Source organism: Haemaphysalis longicornis, unplaced genomic scaffold (assembly GCF_048455015.1).
Source record: "Haemaphysalis longicornis isolate Haplotype H1 unplaced genomic scaffold, Haemaphysalis longicornis Haplotype H1 scaffold_5, whole genome shotgun sequence".
In the NCBI taxonomy this organism is placed as follows: domain Eukaryota; kingdom Metazoa; phylum Arthropoda; class Arachnida; order Ixodida; family Ixodidae; genus Haemaphysalis; species Haemaphysalis longicornis.
Window position 1 is genome coordinate 149,576,473 of NW_027526385.1, and position 19,213 is coordinate 149,595,685.

The 19,213-nt window shown below is 46.3% G+C and overlaps 1 protein-coding gene across 2 annotated transcripts in view; it reads left to right on the forward strand.

The window, feature by feature from the left end:
• The first annotated feature begins 2,213 nt into the window (after nt 1–2,213).
• The window catches only part of LOC144139445 (dermonecrotic toxin SPH-like), a 34,654-nt gene continuing 17,654 nt past the window's right edge, over nt 2,214–19,213 (forward strand). For both annotated transcript variants that reach the window (XM_077671778.1, XM_077671777.1), the window contains exons 1-4: nt 2,214–2,453; nt 7,373–7,604; nt 10,076–10,207; nt 16,911–17,021. In XM_077671778.1, the coding sequence (XP_077527904.1) occupies nt 2,373–2,453; nt 7,373–7,604; nt 10,076–10,207; nt 16,911–17,021 (556 nt within the window). In that variant the 5' untranslated portion in view covers nt 2,214–2,372. The remainder of the gene's footprint in view (nt 2,454–7,372; nt 7,605–10,075; nt 10,208–16,910; nt 17,022–19,213) is intronic.

Below are 19,213 nucleotides of genomic sequence, written 5' to 3' on the forward strand. Positions count from 1 at the left end.
AGCCGACAAGAGGGCCACATTTAATGGGCCATGCAGAGATTGTACAAAGACTGCCTGTAGATATTTGAACCGCGGCCATGAACTACCGAAGAACAACGAAGGCCATGTTTTTTACTATAGCAAGCGAAGAGAAGTGGCAGTGCAACGCCGGCACGTGAGCGAGGAAAAGCAAGCACAAAAGCAACAGAACTCACGCTGGCGCTGTTTCACGCAGGGGCGCACGAGTGCTGCGACGGCGGGAATTTAGAATTACTTTGCGCAAACCCCCCTTGAATTCATCAGGCGAGGAATGAGACAGGTTGGCGAAGAGCGTGATGGGTCTTAAGAGTGAGCGGATAGCGGCACCACAGCCCATTATATCGAATCGCTACTTTGCACTTGGACAGCTTTCACATTGAGTTTCCAAGAACGGCTTTAATTTCTTCCTTAAAATGCGATAGAATGTTTCGATCTCTCATCTTAGTTCCGACAGGCGGAATCTACCGACTATCGTATGTTAGGGCGAAACCCTAGAACTACTTTTTAGATATTCTTAAGGGCTACACGCACCAGCAAAAAGAAGTTCGATATGTGAACGGGTGAGCGAGATAATCTGGAGTACATGAAAACACCATTTCCTCCTTTCGCTAATGTAGGAGTAAAGTTTCAAAAAATTCCTCCACGGTGCGCCCCTATGCCACGAAACAATTGTGCTCCCGAACTTTAGATTCTGTAGGTGTAGCAGATTTGAATGGGCGTTCATGAGTCAGTCAGTGAGTGAGTCAACCAGTCAGTGAGTCAGTCTGGCCCTTATCTCTATAGGTACAGACTGAACTTACTAATGAAGGCTACTGAATCGATATCACGAGTATTAACCAGTCCACCTTTAACGTCTTCCAACAACTACGCCCGAAAAGAGATACATGGCGACGAACATTTCGGGCGCTTTGGCTAAGATAAAGTTACGTTAGCACTATACCACTCCAGGTTTCGTAATCATGAAAACGCTTTTTTCACAAGCATCACGAAGTTTTCATGTAACCGTCAAGTAATTTGAAATAATAACACTTACCTTACGGGTATCAAAAACAACATCACTCCAAAAGGCTGTCATTGTGTTAGCTTAGGTTATAAACAGTTACATATAAACGGTTACATAAAAAATTAGGTCATTCCTGATTAAGAAATCAGGAATGACCTCATTTTTTCATGTAACCGTTAAGCAATTTGAAATAATAACACCTACCTTACGGGTATCAAAACCAACATTACTCCGAAAGGTTCTCATTGTGTCAGCTTAGGTTATAAACAGGGGCTCCTAATCAGCAATGGCCACATTTGTAACTACCTCAGGAGAAGGTGCTTTCGGGAAAGAGGTTTGGTTTAAAACTTCCCAGCTGGTGCGAATGAACCAGTTTCAAATCCAACTAAACAAGGTGATGTCTGCGGTCGCCTAATTCGACTGCATTAACGACTGTTCTTTCAATACAGCCGGGGGCTTCATTCGTAAATCTAATCAATTAAGCCGATGATGCCTTTTGTAACCATAACTAGGCTGCAGCAACGAAAATGTGGCCGGATTTTTGTAAAGGTCTCAAAATGTGGTTGTGAAATCTGCATCTGGATTCTTTGTGTACGAAGCATTCACGATGCGCGTTAGTGCATGCTTGGATGTGTTTTTTCTAGCTTCCGGGTGTACACGCACTACAGCTCTTTTCAGCTTTGAAAATTGGTTGTGACATATAAATATGTTTAAGGAGCAGAGGGTATCCACGCTTTCTAGATCAGGTTCGCATGCTTCGAGATTCTAGCGCTTTAGACACTCTTCAACACTGTCCATCTTCTTGCTGAATGGAACTCGGTTGGTAGGTTTTTAGTCGCACTTAGAAAGAGGTGTTTGAAGCAAAAGGTAAGAATTGCCGCCGCAAACCGTAAACGCAACCTATTCGTTAGAAAGAACAAAATGCATTATTCTGCCCCCAATTGCAGTGTGATCCTGCAAGCTGCAACTCAGGTTCATTCTGAGGAAACTGTTCCTTATGCTCGAGTGATTTTGTGCTAAAACACAGCTGCAGAGTACTACCAGGTAATGGCAATGCTTCCACAACTGCGATTACAACTGTGGGAGCTCGTGACCCACTTGTTTGTACAAGATAGGCCTCTCTATTGTAGATACGGGTTCTGGCTAGCTTTTTATCTTGGACGCAGTTCCACCCCAACAGGGTAAAATGACAGGCCGATATGCGATATAAAAAGCCAGCTACACTTCTCTGCTGAAGAATTCATTAACAGCGTATGAGTCTTAGGGCCAAAACGTTGGCTGGTGTCTTTTAACAGACGTGTAAGCTAAGGGCTTAAACTTATTGCCCTGCAGGCACGATTGCATAGAAACAATGGCGTTCGCTAGAGCAAGAGTAGCACTATTTTGTCGTCTTGTTTTATGCCTGACACTCTTCCAAATGACGCAGCTTGCGGTGAGTTTACTTCCTCTTTGCCTTGAAACTTTCGCGCACTGGTCACTTCCAACTGACATGTATGGGTGTATTGCATGGTAAACGTGGAGGCAAATTAGTAAACCCTAAAGAAATTCAGACCTATATGAACGTATAGAATCTTAATACAGTATTAGACCGGATCCCTCGTGGGCTGCTTGATAATGCGAGGAATATATCTAATCAAGCGAGTAACGCCGCCGCAGTGAGGAATTGTAAGCGCTCGGGAAACAAGTATTGATGATTTGACAGAAAGGGTTTACTTTTCAACATTTGGCTCACAAAAAGGCATCTTTAACCGAAACGAATGAAAATACGTGGGAAGTACAATTAGTTCATCCTGCGCCACGCCCTCAGTTTCCCGAGCGGCCATACGCTTCGGGGTTGCCAAAGCAGCGGCGTGGGCAACAATTTCTCGGCAAGGTTGCGACTCGCGAAGCTGGCGGGCAGCGCAGCAGGCTCAATTTACTTCCTTTTTTTCTCAATGAAACTCAGACAGCGCTTAGCTAACAGAATTTAGACTGTTTATTCGGCCGTAAGCTATTGCCGCCACACAGGCCGTCAACTGAAGCCACCGCCTTTTCTTTGTTTTGTGCACCTGCTTGGCGAAGTTTTTTTTCGGGTATGTCATGTTCAATTTTTTATGCTTTCCTTAAAGGAGCCATGAAGACCTAATACAAGTTGGGTTTATTAATAAGACTGCTTAGTCCCGATAACAATGATACCAATATCATGGCAATCTTCGAACAAATAACGGAGATGTTAAAGAAAACGCGTGAAGCAGTCGGGACCCCCTAGCCAATTTCCCGCAACTTTTCTATGACGTCACGGAACCTTGTTTGTGCGATTGGAGGCCGCCTAACTGACCTGTCGCGACGACACATAACTGGACGTCTCTAATGGGGCCTCTAGTTCCATTTGACCGCAGAACTTGAATGCTAACATGCAGATAACGCACTGAAAATTATGTTTTATTGTGGGCCCGTATGACGTCATTCTTGCTCATAACACGTCACTGTGGCGCAAAATTTGAAAGTTTTTAAATTCTTCTTGCTTTTTTTTTGTTAAAAAACATCTTTTGTGGCTGTAATGGAGCTGAGTGAGATACTGAATCATAGTTCTTTCAAATTAAACGAAGTTGTATTTTCTCTTCATGGCTCCTTTAGGCCTTTTTTACTTTCTTTTAGTAAATCTAATTGGACCTTTCCCACTCCAAAAACGGCGCTAGTAGTGGTGATTATGGATATTTTGTATGTACCGTGTGAAAAAGTTCTGCTCTGCTGGTGTGTGATCCATCAGTGAATTATAAATTATTCCTAAAGCCTTCTTCTGTACAATGTGCAGTTTTTCGAGATTTGTGTTGGTAGATGTCCCTCAGACGACAGTACAGTAATTCAGGTGCGACATAATTATTTACATAAACGCAATTAGATACATTTCAGAAATAGATCACGACGGCGGTACAAAACTCCAACAAAACGTGCAGCTTCAAGACACAGTTGATCCACATGTGCCTGCCGTAGTAATTAGCTGTGAGCCTCACACCTAGTGTTTTCAATGACTGTGTTATTTCAATGTGCCAAGAGCCATATTTTAAATACTCGGTAATAGAGAAGGTTTTGCACTTAGGCCCGAAGAACGTGGCTTTAGTTTTAGAAATATTTATTAGTAAAGCTTCTCGGGGCTTTCTCATCCTACAGGATGCCTCCATGGTGGGTGGAGAGCGCGACCCGATGGGCTTGTTTCTGCGCCTTCTTATACCTTCTGAGGGTAGCGCCGAGAGAAGAAAACCGGTCCGATTCCACTAACCTGAAACACTAGGAGGGGCGAAGCATGCAGTATATAAGTTCATGATACGGTTTCGATGACGCGGTATCGACGTATAATACGGTCTTGAAGTTATGATTAAGTGTATAATGCCGTTTCAATGACGAGCACTCAGCGTCTCATGTCTTGGCGCCTTGCCGTTTTTGCCCACGGAGATTAAGCCCACGGGGGGTTGAGGTATACAGCTTCACTGTAAGAGTTCCGTGTCTTTGAAGCACCAAGCGTTCTAGCGCAACGCGTTAGAAAACGCGTGCTCTGGTGTATTGTTTTAGTACGCGCTTTTGGACATGGATATGAAACTTTCTGGCGCGAGGCGTTGGAAAATGAGTTTCCCGGTCTGTTCGTTTAGTGCGCGTTACGTTCTAGTGCGGGTGTTAAAAAACGAGTGCCCCGGTGCTTAGTACTGCGACTACATGAAACGCCGACATCCCGAGCCCCTAAGGTGCTTCGCCCCTAAAACAGGCGCCTGGGGTAACAAAAATGGTTGCGGCTTTGCTAAAATCCTGCATATGCAAAGAAAAAGCTTGGCTTAGTCCGATTGAGTATTGTTTCCTCTTGGTTAGCCATTGATGCAGCCGTATTGCCAACCACGGCTCAAGGTCGTTCGGTCCCGTGCAACGCTCACAGAAAGAGGCCCGGCCTCGCTTATCCGCGGCGAACGCCCGCAAGATGTATCAGCGTCCTCGATAAACACGCTCCGGCGTTGCCCCCAAAACCTGTGAGGTGAAGAGTGCACCATGACGGTGCGTACCAGGGGAGACCGTTGATCGAGGACAAACGGAGCTGTTCTACCCAAGCGCCATCTCTTATGCTAAGAAACCAACTCACAAAAATGTTCACAAGTGGCAATACAGCAGTGTAATGAGACACAGCGTTATTAGAAGTGATATTTAATGAAGGTCAATGATTATATGTGCGCACAACCCATATCCGTCACACATGCGCGACAACGTACCTCCACCGCTTCCACTAAACAGCTACATACAATGCTTAATTCTCACCTTCGTTTGAGCCATATTAGAGTGCCTGTTTTGTTGCACCCTTCCGCTACAGCAAAGCATGTAGGTCTTCATTGTCTACGCACTCCAGTGATAGTTCTTAATAATTCAACTGAACTAAACGAATGTCAATCCTCAACTGGCTGGCAACGCATGCAGCCTTCGTTGAAGTACATGAAGTTCGCGTCCTGTGTTACCGCCCGTTCGGAGCCTATCGCGTCGTTGCCCGATGAAATATACAGCTCCTTCCGCCTATATACAGCTCCTTCCGCCTTGACACGACTGCGTCGATGCGCCATCGCTGCAGAAGACAGCGGAGGAAGCCGCTTCCCCGGCGTCGTTCGCGATGTACCTTGCGATTGCACCACGGCTCCCTGTCGACTCTCCAAGTACGCGGCGGTGCAACCAAAAATTGCCCCGCGACAGTGCACCCGGGGTTATCGAGGACAGACGGTGCACATCGGTGCGGTTAATCGAGGATGAAAAGGAGCACCGGTGCGTCCAGGTGTGCACCGGTGCGGCTTATCGAAGATGCTATCACATATCGCGAAACGACCACGCGGCGCATGCGTGGAAGGTGGTGTTTTTGCTCGGCTGCCGATCAGCTGACTAGCGTCCGCCGCCGCTAGGTCGCAAAACGACTTGAAACGGGGCCTTGTGCGCAGCGCCCACAGAGGACCCGGCTAATCATGTGATAAGCTGCGAGGGGTGTGTCGGCGGGGGTGGTTCTCTGGTCAAAAGGTCAACTTGCGCATCCTCCGCGAAACCGCTGGACGAAAGCAGTAAAGCTTTGCTTTAATAAGGCCCGGTGGCCAATGCTCGCACCGCGCGCGTACGTGACGCCTCACCCAGCGTAGTGGGCGCTTGAAGGAAAGCTCGTCCACCGATGGGCAGGCATTGTACGCGTGGGGAATTGGATGCACGTAGCCATGGCCAACGTCAACGTCCGAACGTCACAATAGTTACCATTATCCAAGTGGATTACGATGCATTAGGGCGCATTATTGACCGACAATCGAAATTATTATGGTGCTATAAGATGAATTCACATAGAGATAAAGTGTGGTGCACAAGTTTAGGATTATGGTGGATTAACATGGTGTAAGGCGCACTCTCGCAGGTAGAAATGGAAAGGACCAAGGTAATATAGCTCGGTTGAATATCAGGCGTGTGGACGTGATATAAAAGGCACCCGTGGACATGTGAACGTCAGTATAAAAGGTGCCCGTCACAACAGCATGCCATAGTGATCTAGGTTTTAACACACAAAATCTACACCTGAGCTATGAGACGAGCCGTAGTGGAGGGCTACGGATTAATTTTGACCGCCTGGGGATCTTTAACGTGCGCCCAAACCTTGATAGGCGGGTGTTTTCGCTTTTCGCCTAAACCAGTAAACCAGATGCCGCGGGTGGACGAGATCAAACCGGCGTCCTTGGGCTCAGTAGCGCAATTGCCAAGCCATTCAGCCACCGTGGCCGGAACACCAGCGCGCCACGCTTTGTTTTCAAAGAACGAAATCAGACTGAAGTTCCCCGAAAAAGTTTCGGTAATTTTGACCACTATACTGTTACGTTGCCGCAGGAGAATAGTATCAAGAACAATGGACGGTGTAACGATCTCTTCACGGAATGCACAAGATGGCCATGAATCATACTAGGCCTGGCAACATGCCCCGGCCAGCTTCGTCGTCGTCCGAGATGCTGGTGCACAATGCTACGTGCTATTGCCATCCTCCTCGTATTCTCGGGGCGTCACATAAATGCAATGAGAAGACAACGAAGAGGGCAGTAAAACATACCGCTGCACTTTCAACAATTGAGGACGAAGATAGTGTGTGTGCGTGCACACATCTTCGTCCTCATTGGTTGACAGGACAGTGATACGTTCCTCTGTCCTATTCTCTGTCTTGAGACAATATGTTGAAACAGAATGCCCGCGTGGATTGATGGTGCTTCCTTAACAACACAAGCGGAAAACGGACAAGTCGCCTTCGCTGAAATGATCTGAATCTTACCCTTTGTGCTCAATGATAAGGAATGTTTTTTAATCCCGAAATGTCTTCTTTGGTTTCAGACTGTGGATGCTAAACGGCGACCCTTTTACGTCATAGGAAATATGGTTAACTCCCTACACGATGTCGACGACTTCCTGAACGCTGGCGCTAATGCTCTACAGGCGGATGTCCAGTTTAGCCCGAATGGAAGAGCTCTGTATTTTTATCACGGTAAACCTTGTGACTGCGACCGGACTTGCACAAGAGATGCGACAATCCTGGAGTACCTAAATTACGTGCGGGCTCTCAGATGTAAGCGCAACCATCTCAGTGGTCGTTACCTAGATCTTAGCCGGAGCATCGGTTTTACAGCACGTAATTTACAGTGCAAGCAATCGACACAGTAATACGTTCATAGTGACGACAAATTCCTCTGCCAAATCGTGGAGACCGCTGGTACCTGTTGACAGCCCGCATCACCACATTTTAATAAGATAGCCATGCCTATCTTTTTAGTTGACAGGTAGCGTAAAACACGTGACCACCTAATGTGTCACTGCTCGTGTGGCGTTGGCCCAGTATGAATTTCTGCAGAAATGAGTCTTCTATGGAGAGCGCATGATAATGATTACAACACCGTGAAGATGTTTGTGGTTAGCTGATGGGATCTTTGTTGTAGTTGAAAAACTTTATTTTCAGCCTGGTTATATGGAAGTGGCCCCAAATTTCAACATACAAATGCTCTAGACGAATTAAAACTGATTATTATTGGGGTTTATTGGCGGTAGGCAGACAAGTCATGGCAGACAAGACAGCCAAATCATGGTCGTATAAAACGGGTGTAAAGGTAGGTAACAACAAAATAGGTTAGTAAAGATGCGTGTGAGGTGGTTGGAAGGAAAATGGAGATGGCTAGTGTGTAGGGCCAGTTTCTGATTATGCACTATAAGACATTATCTGTAGAAATTTAATGGCGAACAAGTACCGTAACACGCGCTTCAAAGTAAACATGGGATTGTCGCGTAAAAAGAATAACGGGTTAATAGGATATGCTGTCTGTAGAGATTTTTAAGTTCTCATGGTACGAAATCTCCCGGACATTGAAAACGCAGTCAAGCACCAAGAAAGCGGCATTGTGGCCACCAACGTTTCTGCCCAAAATTTCGAGTCCCAGCTGACGATCACTCTGTTGGACTGATAATGATGTTCAAGAAGAAGAAGAAGTAGTAGTAGTAGCACTATTAGTAGTTGTTCTAATTGTAGTAGTAGTAGTAGTAGTAGTAGTAGTAGTTGTAGTTGTAGTAGTAATTGTAGTAACTGTAATAGTAGCAGTTGTGGTAGCCGTTGTAGTTGTAGTAGTAGAAGTTGTAGTAATAGTAGTTGCAGTAGTAGTAGTTGGAGTACTAGTAGTAGTTGTAGTAGTACTTGTAGTAATAGTAGTTGTAGTAGTACTAGTTGTAGCTGTGGATTTATGGCACAGAAACGTTTCAGTTATAATGCGACAAACACGAGGTGAACTGTATCACTGAAAAGTAGAAGAGCTTAATGAAGCTATTTAGGAGATCAAAAGCATTGCTCTAAAAGCATTCAAAGATGTGGTAGCTACAACTGGTGTATAAGGCCAGTGTTTTGCAAAAATTCAACAACTTTACTCAATGCCAATACCGTTTTGTTGCAAAGTAAAAACATAGGACGCAAGGGGCTGCAAAATGTGTGCAGAGTGTTTGTCCTGCTAAGGTTGTATCTGAAGTTTGTTTAGCTTCCAGAAGAGTAGAGAAATGCTTAAACAAACGCACATTACAACTGACGTTTCACATTTTCGTTTCAAGATTGTTTTATTTTGCTCAGTTCTGCCCCCCCCCCCCTTCATTTATTCCCCAATTCGACCGACGAGTCCACCCTCTGTAATAAAGTTTTGTTATGTTGCTATTTTGGCCAATTTCAGTGGGTAGGAGAGAGAAAAAAAGCTGCGTGGGCCACTTAACGGGTCGCCAGACGTTACGGTGCAAAGCGGCAGCATGGGTAAACGACAACACAGGTATCATCGCTGAAGTACGAATACAAAACCGAAACCCACAAATCAGGAGCATGGATATCAAAACAATAGTTACTGTACGGAACCAAAAAAATAGGAACAATAGATCACAAGTCTTTTTCGCGGATGTAAAAAAAAGAACAAAAAGTACACTGAAACAACAATGGAAAGAAAACCATATAAAAGCTCCCAAACTGCTTGAAAAAATAGATACAGTGGCTTGTGATTCAGCCCAGGCACATGAACGGGCACAGTGGGGCTCTAACTCAAAATTAAAAAAAATGTGGATCAAGGTAATAAAATTTATGCCGATGGGAAACAACTCAAACATATGTGACATTCAGTGGTGCGCCTGAGAAATGACAGCAACTTGGTCCAAGATTCCAATAAAGAAAGCGATTTCAGGCAGCTCTCGGCATGGTACTATACGTAAATCGATTTCCATCAAACTTAGCACGTTCAGAATGCACGTAATATATTCTGATATGTATTCTACTGGAATTAAAATACAGGGTGATTTCTATGAAAAAGTGTGGTATTTTTTACATTTTGTATGTACTAAAATATTGGGGATATGTGGAGTACATGGAAGGCTGACAAACGACTTTAGTCTGCTTTTTAAGGCAAGTTTCACAATCGGCAAGAGTGCCCTAGAGATGTACTTATTTTAGAAGGGTTTTATTTTGCTTTTAAAGGACCATATTGCATTTTTACAGCCTTATTTATTGTTCTATCACTGCTTTCATAGATGGCGGCAAGTTTAAGGGCAAACTTGCGCTCTTGTACCTGGCTCTGAAAACGTCAAAACTTTCTCAACATGCAATGTACAGGGCTGGTGTAGACATCGCCCGAAAGCTCATGGGAAACCTCTGGAGAGACGGTAAGAAAGTGCCTTCGGAATATATATATATTTACTACATGAAAAAAAAGTGAGCAACGGAATGTGGCGCTATGGTTCCAGTCTCCGATGACAACGAAGCTGAGGGTAGGCGCAGTCAACCCGGGCTCTACAAATACTGCAAATACAACGTTAGCCTACATCATGGTTTACCTAGTTCCCCTGCCGCAATACAACATGTTTCCGTTGAAGGAGGTGAGGGATGAGGCGAAAAAAGGTTAATGCAGAGCATGTCAACGCAAAACGCGCTGGATGAGAGTGGCTACCTCTTCACGGGATTCCATATGGTGTCTTCGCCACCTGGCCCCTGGTAACCAGCCGTAGCTGATCCACCAAGGCGGGGCCGGACAGCAAGATCTCCCCTCGCTCGCTAGGGGTAAGCGTGGGGTTCTTAGGGGAGGAAATGCGGATGGGGGTGGGTGTTTTGTGCTGAAGTCACACTCTGCTATCATGTGGCGAAGAGAAGCCAGCTGCTTACATAACGGGCTGGCGGTGTGCATCCCGTCCGGGTCCACCACATGCACACGTTCTGCATCTTGAACGTCGCTCAAGACTCTTGGACGGCGCCGGCCCGGCCCAGCCCCAGTGGGCCACGGCCGCAAACACTCTCCAGAAAATACCATTGCAGGTTGGGTCACGCCAACGCGCAATGCTATTTTCTTAACAACGGCGCACTGCAGCGCACCTTCCGCACCTATACACGCGTGCGTGTTTTTGGGTTGTGCGTCACTCCGATGAAGACTGGTCCCCCAGTTGCAACGTCAGTGAACTACTGTTTTTATATTGAAAGAGGCCCTGGAAGGGGAAATTTGCCTATACATGGGTGTTCGTATTTTCACGGTAAGCAATGTCCTAGTACTCACCTCCTTGAAAATATTATGTTAAATTGATGAGTACTAGTGAAGTTATTGCAAATCAAATCCGCGATTTCGCCCGCGCAGGAATTCTCCTTCGTTTCTTCCGCCTCTTTACACCGCGCAAGCGTGACTGCTCATGATGGCTCGGTTACCTGTGACGTCTGCAAGAATATCCAGTTGCGGGCGTCTGGTCCGGCGATACGCTGCGGCGCAGGGGCGCTTCGGGACGGGGCCATCTGATTTTCTGCGTTCTGTCAATGCCGTTTTTTATCATACTGCTTATGGATCCTCCACTGCACTCACGGCTGCAAAAGCTGATGGGAGGAATGGGGCGGGACTGTTACACTTCACACCACGCCGAAAGATCTCGCGAAAAGATAACTACCCTCTCACCCACCTTTCGCGGCGACGACATGTCTTGGTATATATGGGACTCGATAAGATGTGAGCGAACGACTAACGATCGCTTCAAAATTTGTTACAGTGAGCACATACGTGCGTTCTCAACTGACATAGGTTTATAAATTGCTGAATTGGACATGTTGGAGACTAGCAGGCGACGAAGAAAAGAAAGAGACCGTGCTCTCATGCATCTGCAGATCCGGCGCTGTGGAGCATGCACTACTATAATTTTCATTGTTACTTTGTCATATCCGTTAAAGCATTCCATCAGGGGTCTCCAGGCTTGGTTCCGTGGTAGCTAGACCGCAACGAGGTGGTCACCCCACAACATTTCGTGCCGAAAGCCCGGAACAAGACCACTCCTTGGTCCGGATGCGGTTCGGCGAGATGGTGCAAGGGCTAGAGGAACGGGAGGTGTATATAGAACGGAAGCGAAGGAAGAAGCGGTCAGGCAGAGTGGAGCAACGAAATAAAACTGCTGAGGGGCATTATTGAGGAAGAGAGAAAGAATGCTGACCTTCTCAGTGAGAAAGAAGGACTCCAGAAAGAGCTTCAGCTCCAGAAAGACCAGTCCGTTGAACTTCAGACAGAGTACATCACAAAGAAAGAACTACATGACATTCTTGAGAAACAAGAGAGCACGATTTCTGGCCTTCAGTGCAAAAGCGGACTCCAAAAGGAGTTTTAGGTCCAGAAAGACCAGTCTCTGGAAATCAAGGCAGAGTGAAGCAACGAGAGAAAACAGCTTTGGAGCATTATTGAGGAAGAAGAGAGAAAGAATGGTGCACTTCTAAGTGACAACACAGGACTCCAGAAAGAGCTTGTGCTCCAGAAAGACCAGTCACTTGAAAATCAGGCACAGTAAAGCAGCAAGATGAATGAGCTGCAGAGCATTCGTGAAGCAAAATGCGAGACTGCTTCTCTTAAAAGTAAAAAAGAAGGACTTAAAAAAGGGCTTCAGCTTCAGAAAGACCAGGCCTTGGAAATTCAGACCAAGTCTAGCTAAGAGAAGAAGGAACTGCATGACATTCTTGAAAAACAATAGAGTAGATTTCTTGCCTTCAGGGCGAAAACGAACAACTCCAAAAAGAGCTTCAGCTCCAGAAAGACCAGTCCCTGAGAATTCAGGCAGAGTGGAGCAGCGAGAGAAAACAGCTGTGCGGCATTACTGAAGAAGAAGAGAGAAAGAATGCTGCTTTCAAAGTGAGAATGGACTCCAGAAAACGCTTGAGCTCCAGAAAGAGCAGTCACTCGAAATTGACGTAGAGGGGAGCAGCAAAATGAATGAGCTGCAGGGCATTCTTGAAGAAGAAAATGCAAGACTGCTGCTCTTCAAAGTGAAAAAGAAGGACTTGAAAAAGAGCTTGAGCTCCAGAAAGACCAGGCCTTGGAAATTCAGACATAGTCTAGCAAAGAGAAGAAAGAAGTGCATAACTTTTCTGCAAAACAACAGAGCAAGATTTCTGGCCTTCAGGGCGAACACGAAAAACTCCTAGAAGAGCTTGAGCTCCAGAAAGACCAGTCCCTGGAAATTCAGGCAGAGTGGAGCAACGAGACAAAACAGCTGTGGGGCATTATTGAGGGAGCAGAGAAAAACAATGCTCCCTTCCAAGTCAGAACGAAGGACTCCAGAAAGAGCCTGACCTCCAGGAAGACCAGTCACTTGAAAGTCAAGCAGAGTGGAGCAGCAAGATCAATAAGCTGCAAGGTATTACTAAAGAAGAAAATTCAAGACTCCTGTCCAGAAGGACCAGGCCTTGGAAATTCAGGCAGAGTCTAGCATATAGGAGAAAGAACTGCATAACATTCTTGCAAAACAAGAGAGCAAGATTTCTGGCCTTCAGGGCGAAAACGAACAACTGCAAAAAGAGCTTGAGCTCTAGAAAGACCAGCCCCTCGAAATTCAGGCAGAGTAGTGCAACGAGAGAAAATAGCTGTGGGACATTATTGAGGAAGAAGAGAGAAAAATGCTGCCCTTCTAAGTGAGAACGGACTCCAGAAAGAGCTTGAGCTCTAGAAAGACTCGTCCAAGCAAATTCATGCAGAGTGGAGCAACGAGATAACAGGTGTGGGGCATGACTGAGGAAGAACAGAGAAATAATGCTGCCGCCTGTGGGTAGCAGCTTTCCCGATTAAGGCCACTTTTCCGCGAAAGAGACAGAGGAATGACCCAATCTGGTTTACAGTATGGATACAGTTAGTATAGCTCAAATTCCCTTAGCCCCCGAAATGTACATGAGAAGGGGTTTACCAATACCCCATGGCTACTTAGAAACGCCTGGTACAAAACACAAGGTGGACGCACACCCGGGCTCTTGTTGAGTGTTCCAAAGTCAATGAGTTAATCCTCTGCTTTCTTTCGTGGTTTTGTTGCCAAACGAAGTGTTTAAAAACCAGTGCGTTCAGGTTAATTGCTACAGCCTAGAAAAACTTTTCCGGCCAAATAAAATTGAGTGAATGTAGTATCCTGGTACCATGGTTGACAGGTGCGTTATTTTAGACTTCCACTGCAACTGCAAACTCAATGCCGATTCCGCCTTTTTTGTGAAATAGTCGAGTTCCTTTTATTACAACTACTAGAGTTCCCAATGTATTGTTGACATCTACAATTTTGTTTAACAACGCGAAAAACAACTTGTCCCCTTTGGAATAACAGAGAGGTGCTCAACTGTTGCGCTTTCGCCCCTCGAGATTTACTTCCCACAATTAGCAGAAGCACTGTACTCGTGGCTTCAAACGCTGTAGTAATCTTCGAAGGACAGCCGCAGCGTGACCGATAGCACGCTACCAGAAGTAGACAAACACTTCGGCTTTGTCTGCCTGCTTCTCGTTCAGTTCCATCTGTTGCGCTGCCTTTTTCCTATGAAGTTATGTACCACCCAGTCCAAACTGTACCTCCTCTATTGTAATAAAAAAGCCCCCATTCGCAAAAGGTACTTAACCAGTACAGCCAATCAGCTGTCACACTATGTATTCTCTAATAATCCATTTCTTGTTGAAAGAACAACCTTTTCTATAGAATCGCCTGTAACGCTGGCCATTAAAGCCCTCGAATTGAGCCAGCGTACCGGCGCCCCATCTGCGCCCGACAAGCTACGAGTCTAAATAGACGTGTAATTTTTTCTGCACTCGTAGCATAAGTAAAATATTCCATAGCAGCCCCGCAAATGTTAATTATCACTTTATTGTTTTGTCACTTATAGAATTAAAGTTAGCTGGACGGTGTAAGCAAAATTTGTGTTAAACATAGGCTTTACCTAATGCCCAGAGACTGCAGTGTCTGGTCTCTCGTCCGCTTGATACCCGCCTCTGGCCGGCTTGATACCCGCCATTGTTCAACACTGCGGAATGTTACTACAGATTATGCAGTTAAAAACAGAGTATGGTCATCACTTCACAACCACATAAACAAACACAGCTAAAAGCCCAAATGGTTTTATTTCCGCAAAAGAAATTCTACGAATCTAGAGCCATCAGGAAGAGATTCACAGAAGGTCTAAACTGCACTACACATTTACAGACAGTCGTTGGGGGCACGAGCTACTCGTCAGGGGGGACGTCCACGATAGCGCCGAAAAGTCCAACATGCAGGCATGTGGTGCCATGAAACACGCAATGAGTACACTGCAGGTTGACGTGAAAGGCCCAGAACAAGGCTTTGGGTGTCCTTTGTAGGCACGCTTCGTCGAATAACGTTATTTCTTTCAAACGCGTGAACGCCGTCGGGAAGCGCGTTCGCCGTGTGGACAAGAGAGACAGAGAGAGAAAGGAAGAAAAAAAGTACTTATCAATGCTCACATGCTGCTCATTGATACCAGATCAGCAGTGCGTTCAGCAGTCATTTTATTGTTAAAGCCACCCATAATCCATACACCTTCCAGCTGTACCGCAACTTTCACAAACACCGACAGACATTCCCACCCACGCAGGTGGCCTTGGCTACAGTTCTTTCACAAGGTATTAGGAAGTACTCTCGGGAGCGGATAATGTCAAGCTTGACACCAACCATTTCCCCGTAGTTGTACTTGATAAACTTTTTAAAGCCCGTTGGCTTAAAGGATTGTTTAAATGCCCGTTTTGTGGAGGAAGAAAAAAAGCTAATGGGCACACAACACACAACCCGTGAATGTGCTTTCTAGCAGCTGGCTTCTGACGAGACTTGCACAATTGTGAATGAAATGTGGGACATTTTGTTATGCCCCTTACCACTAAGTAAATTCACTTGAGCAATTTTCGAAAACAGCTTACACAGTGTGGAGTTAAAAAAATTACGCCCATCTTCCCGCGAGTTAACCCTGATGTGATGCGACGCATCGGGGGTTCAATTGGCGTTTCCATTGGGTTGATTCTCTTGCGCTGACGCGGGTATTGTGTTGTGTCAGCCCACTCGCTGAAGGGACCGTCGCTTCCATCACGTCCGCATCGGAAGAATCAAGCCAAGCAGGAAGTCGTCAAGCAAGTCACGCGGAGTCGAACGAGAGCGAGCGCTGACTGAACCGCCGCAGCGCGCTACCCGCTTTATATTCACAGCGCCTGAAGGAGAGGAGACAGCGGAGGAGAGTCGCGCATGCGCGCACTTGCGCGACGGGAGCGGAGCGAAGCGAGCGAAGCGCGCGCACGCAGCTGTTGTTTCTGATAATGAGACGGTGTGAGAGTGTTGCGCTCAGCTGTCGGAGAGAAGAGCGGAGGAGAGTCGCGCATGCGCAGGTGGCGTGCGGACGCCGCCGACACCGACGCAGGAGGGACATGCCTCAGAGCAACAGATGCGGACGCATCTAAAAACGTTTATTTTCCGAAAATACTCACTTGGACTCCGTCCTTGCCAGCCCAAAATCTCCTCAGTGCAGGAAACCTCTGGCGATGGCTTCCGTCTTAGCCCTGTTCCCCATATTCTTCCGGCTCACCGGATTGTCAGCGACGAGCAGTGCTCCCCACTTTTCAGCGGTGTCGCCTTCAGTGGTTGTATCCACTACTTACCGCTGTTCTGCTGCGGTAGAGACATTGTCTCTGGGTTATGGAAGCTGGGTTATTAAGGAGGATTGGTCATCGTCATATGGATCTGAGTGGCGGTACTCGCAAAGGCACTTTGAGAGCTTGTGCAGCAAGTTGTCTGGTACGTCGCTGTAAGGCCTGAGATACGGAAATTGTGTCGGTATATGTTTGACATGATGTAGCACGTTACGATGTATTGTACCAGCTGGAGAAAGATTGGTAGACTATATTTAGTAAAATCGTCCAACTGACAGTTAGTTTTTCTGGGTGTGTTAAATTTCACATATCGATTCTTGCAAGTTTCAGGTTACTCTCTGCTTGATCATTGAGAATTCGTAGCACATATTTCACCCCTACATTCAACACGAGATATGTACTTACGTTTTTAGCTCATGTGCTGTTATGCGGAATCATATGTCGTACATTTCTTGCAGTTTCTCCAGCAGATGCAGTTCCCGTGCTGCTATACGTCAGGGGCACATATCAGATGAACGTTTTCAAGGGAGTCCTGGACACCGTCACCACGCGTTGGAGGAATCTCCTTGGTCAGTGCATACTACACCACTTTTCTTTCCTCTTCATTACCTTGTGTAGAAGAGACAGTTGTTTTATGCTAGAGAGAACGCCGTAAATAGGAGAAACGTAGTGCGTCACTTCTATCAATTCAATAAATGGAAGGTGCACTCGTTGTGAACTAATGTACCCTAAGACATCTGATTTCTCTTCCAACTCCGTACAGTCTGTTGACTATTAGTGATCTGGAGCAGAATCCCTACAAATTACCGTGCAACCGTTGAAATATCCTCAAGGCTATAATTGCGCAAGGCGCCAAACCTCGAAAACGTTTCGAGGGTACGTAACGTCCAGGTAACATGACTAGTACATTTTTTTAGCCCCTTTGTTCGGACAATCTGATCATTTTTATCAACGTCAAAACACTGTTTGTGTGACCGCTTGCGGAGTAGCGCGGTAACTTCGATACTTCAACATTGAATTTTCAAGGGTCGAGCAGCTCAAGTGAATGTTCAAGTCACATTTTCAAGAGTCCAGTGTTCAGAGTTGAGCACTGAATGCTCATAAGGCAATTTATAGAAGCTGCCTTGTTATTGTGCGCGAAAGTCTAGACATGCTACGAGCTTCTCCGCAATGGCGCAATGCTTTCTGCTGGGTACTTTGCTCACATTCTGCTTCCTCTCGTAAGAAAGTAATCTGGTTGTTCCTCCAAAGTTCTATTTGTACTCACAGAATCACGCCTTATTTGAGCCCTACTTTGAAAATATGGGTATGAGTGATCTAAAAATATTCGCAAACATATATACAGCCGCCATTTTTAACGGCTGCATGCAGAATATGCAGCAGGAAATAGGTGCTCGTTATATAGCATGTGCAACAACGTGCATCCAATGAGGAAGCAGTGCATATACGCCATGGTTTTGCACCCTTGTATCAGAAATTGAAGTTAAGGAGCTACACCCCAGTTGTACTTCTAAACTATATCTGCACTTCTAAACCCCAGCTGTTTCTCCTGGAGCAACAAACTTAAGCAAATGCGACTGTATTCACTAAGTACGGTCCGCGCTGCCGCAAAGTAGAACGGTGTACTCGTATGACGGCAATGGTGGTCTTTTTTGGGGCGTAGCCCGTCATTGGTACACATTAGCATTACATAACGTAGCCAATATTACTGGGAGCGTAGTCAAAGGGGCTCACATAATTTAGCCACTCAAACAAAATGCATAACATGCAGAAGCCATAAATTTGGATGGGTGTTTCATTCGCACCACGCCATAAATGGCAACTATATGGTGTTTTCACTTTACGTAGTCTGTTACTAAGTTCAGCGCGAATAATAGAAATCCTAGCACCAGTGTGCCCCAATTCTTCCATATCATTACCTTCAACCGTTACAGACAATATGTTCGACGGATGTTCTCGAGTAGTTGTAATTGTCCCGGTGTATGCAAGTTCTCCTTCTCAAACTGCGTGAGTTAGTTTTCGTGTACTGGTGGGGTCATGCAGGACGGGGTGAAGTGGAGACACAGATAGTCGAAATGGCAATGGGGTGCGACGTCGTGATTCAGAACGGCAGGAGGAAAGGATCACGCGTGTCGCAGACGGGATCCCCACTATAGGCAGCCGCAAAGAGTCCTTCGGTCGCGTTCATACATGTAGTAACCGGGCCACCCAGCTGGTAAGCCTCCGACAGAACTAAGAAATCTGGCCGGGTATTGCGGAGTAAAAACACACTGGCCGGTCGTACAGGGGCTCCGAGTGCTGCAGGCTCCACGTTGGATAGTTAGGCAGGGTGCCAGATGCAGGGTTGATCGCTGCAGCATCGTTGTTAACAGGTTGGAAGGTAAACGGTGCCACGGGCACACGCGGCCTGCCGCAGGAGCGACAAGATCGGGCGGCGCCAGCCCGGGCGTAAACGCCCCGAGCTCGCCTTGATGATCTCTCACAGATTCGATGCAAGTGAGTGGTAGCAGAAGCATACACAGGGGCACGGCCGTCAAGCTCTTTCCGAATCCGCTCTCGCATCAGAGCTCGGAGGTCCTAATCGCCTACAGGCCGGGTCCAGGTATATTTTTAACGACGAATGCATTGGAGGTAGCCCAGGCATTGCCACGTAGTCTGCATCTCCGAAACGATGTTTGGATTTCGAATGGCCAGCTCAGTAACAGTGAAATGGCCTATCTCTTTCAAGATAAGGCGTAGACGGTCGGCCTCTGACAGGTAT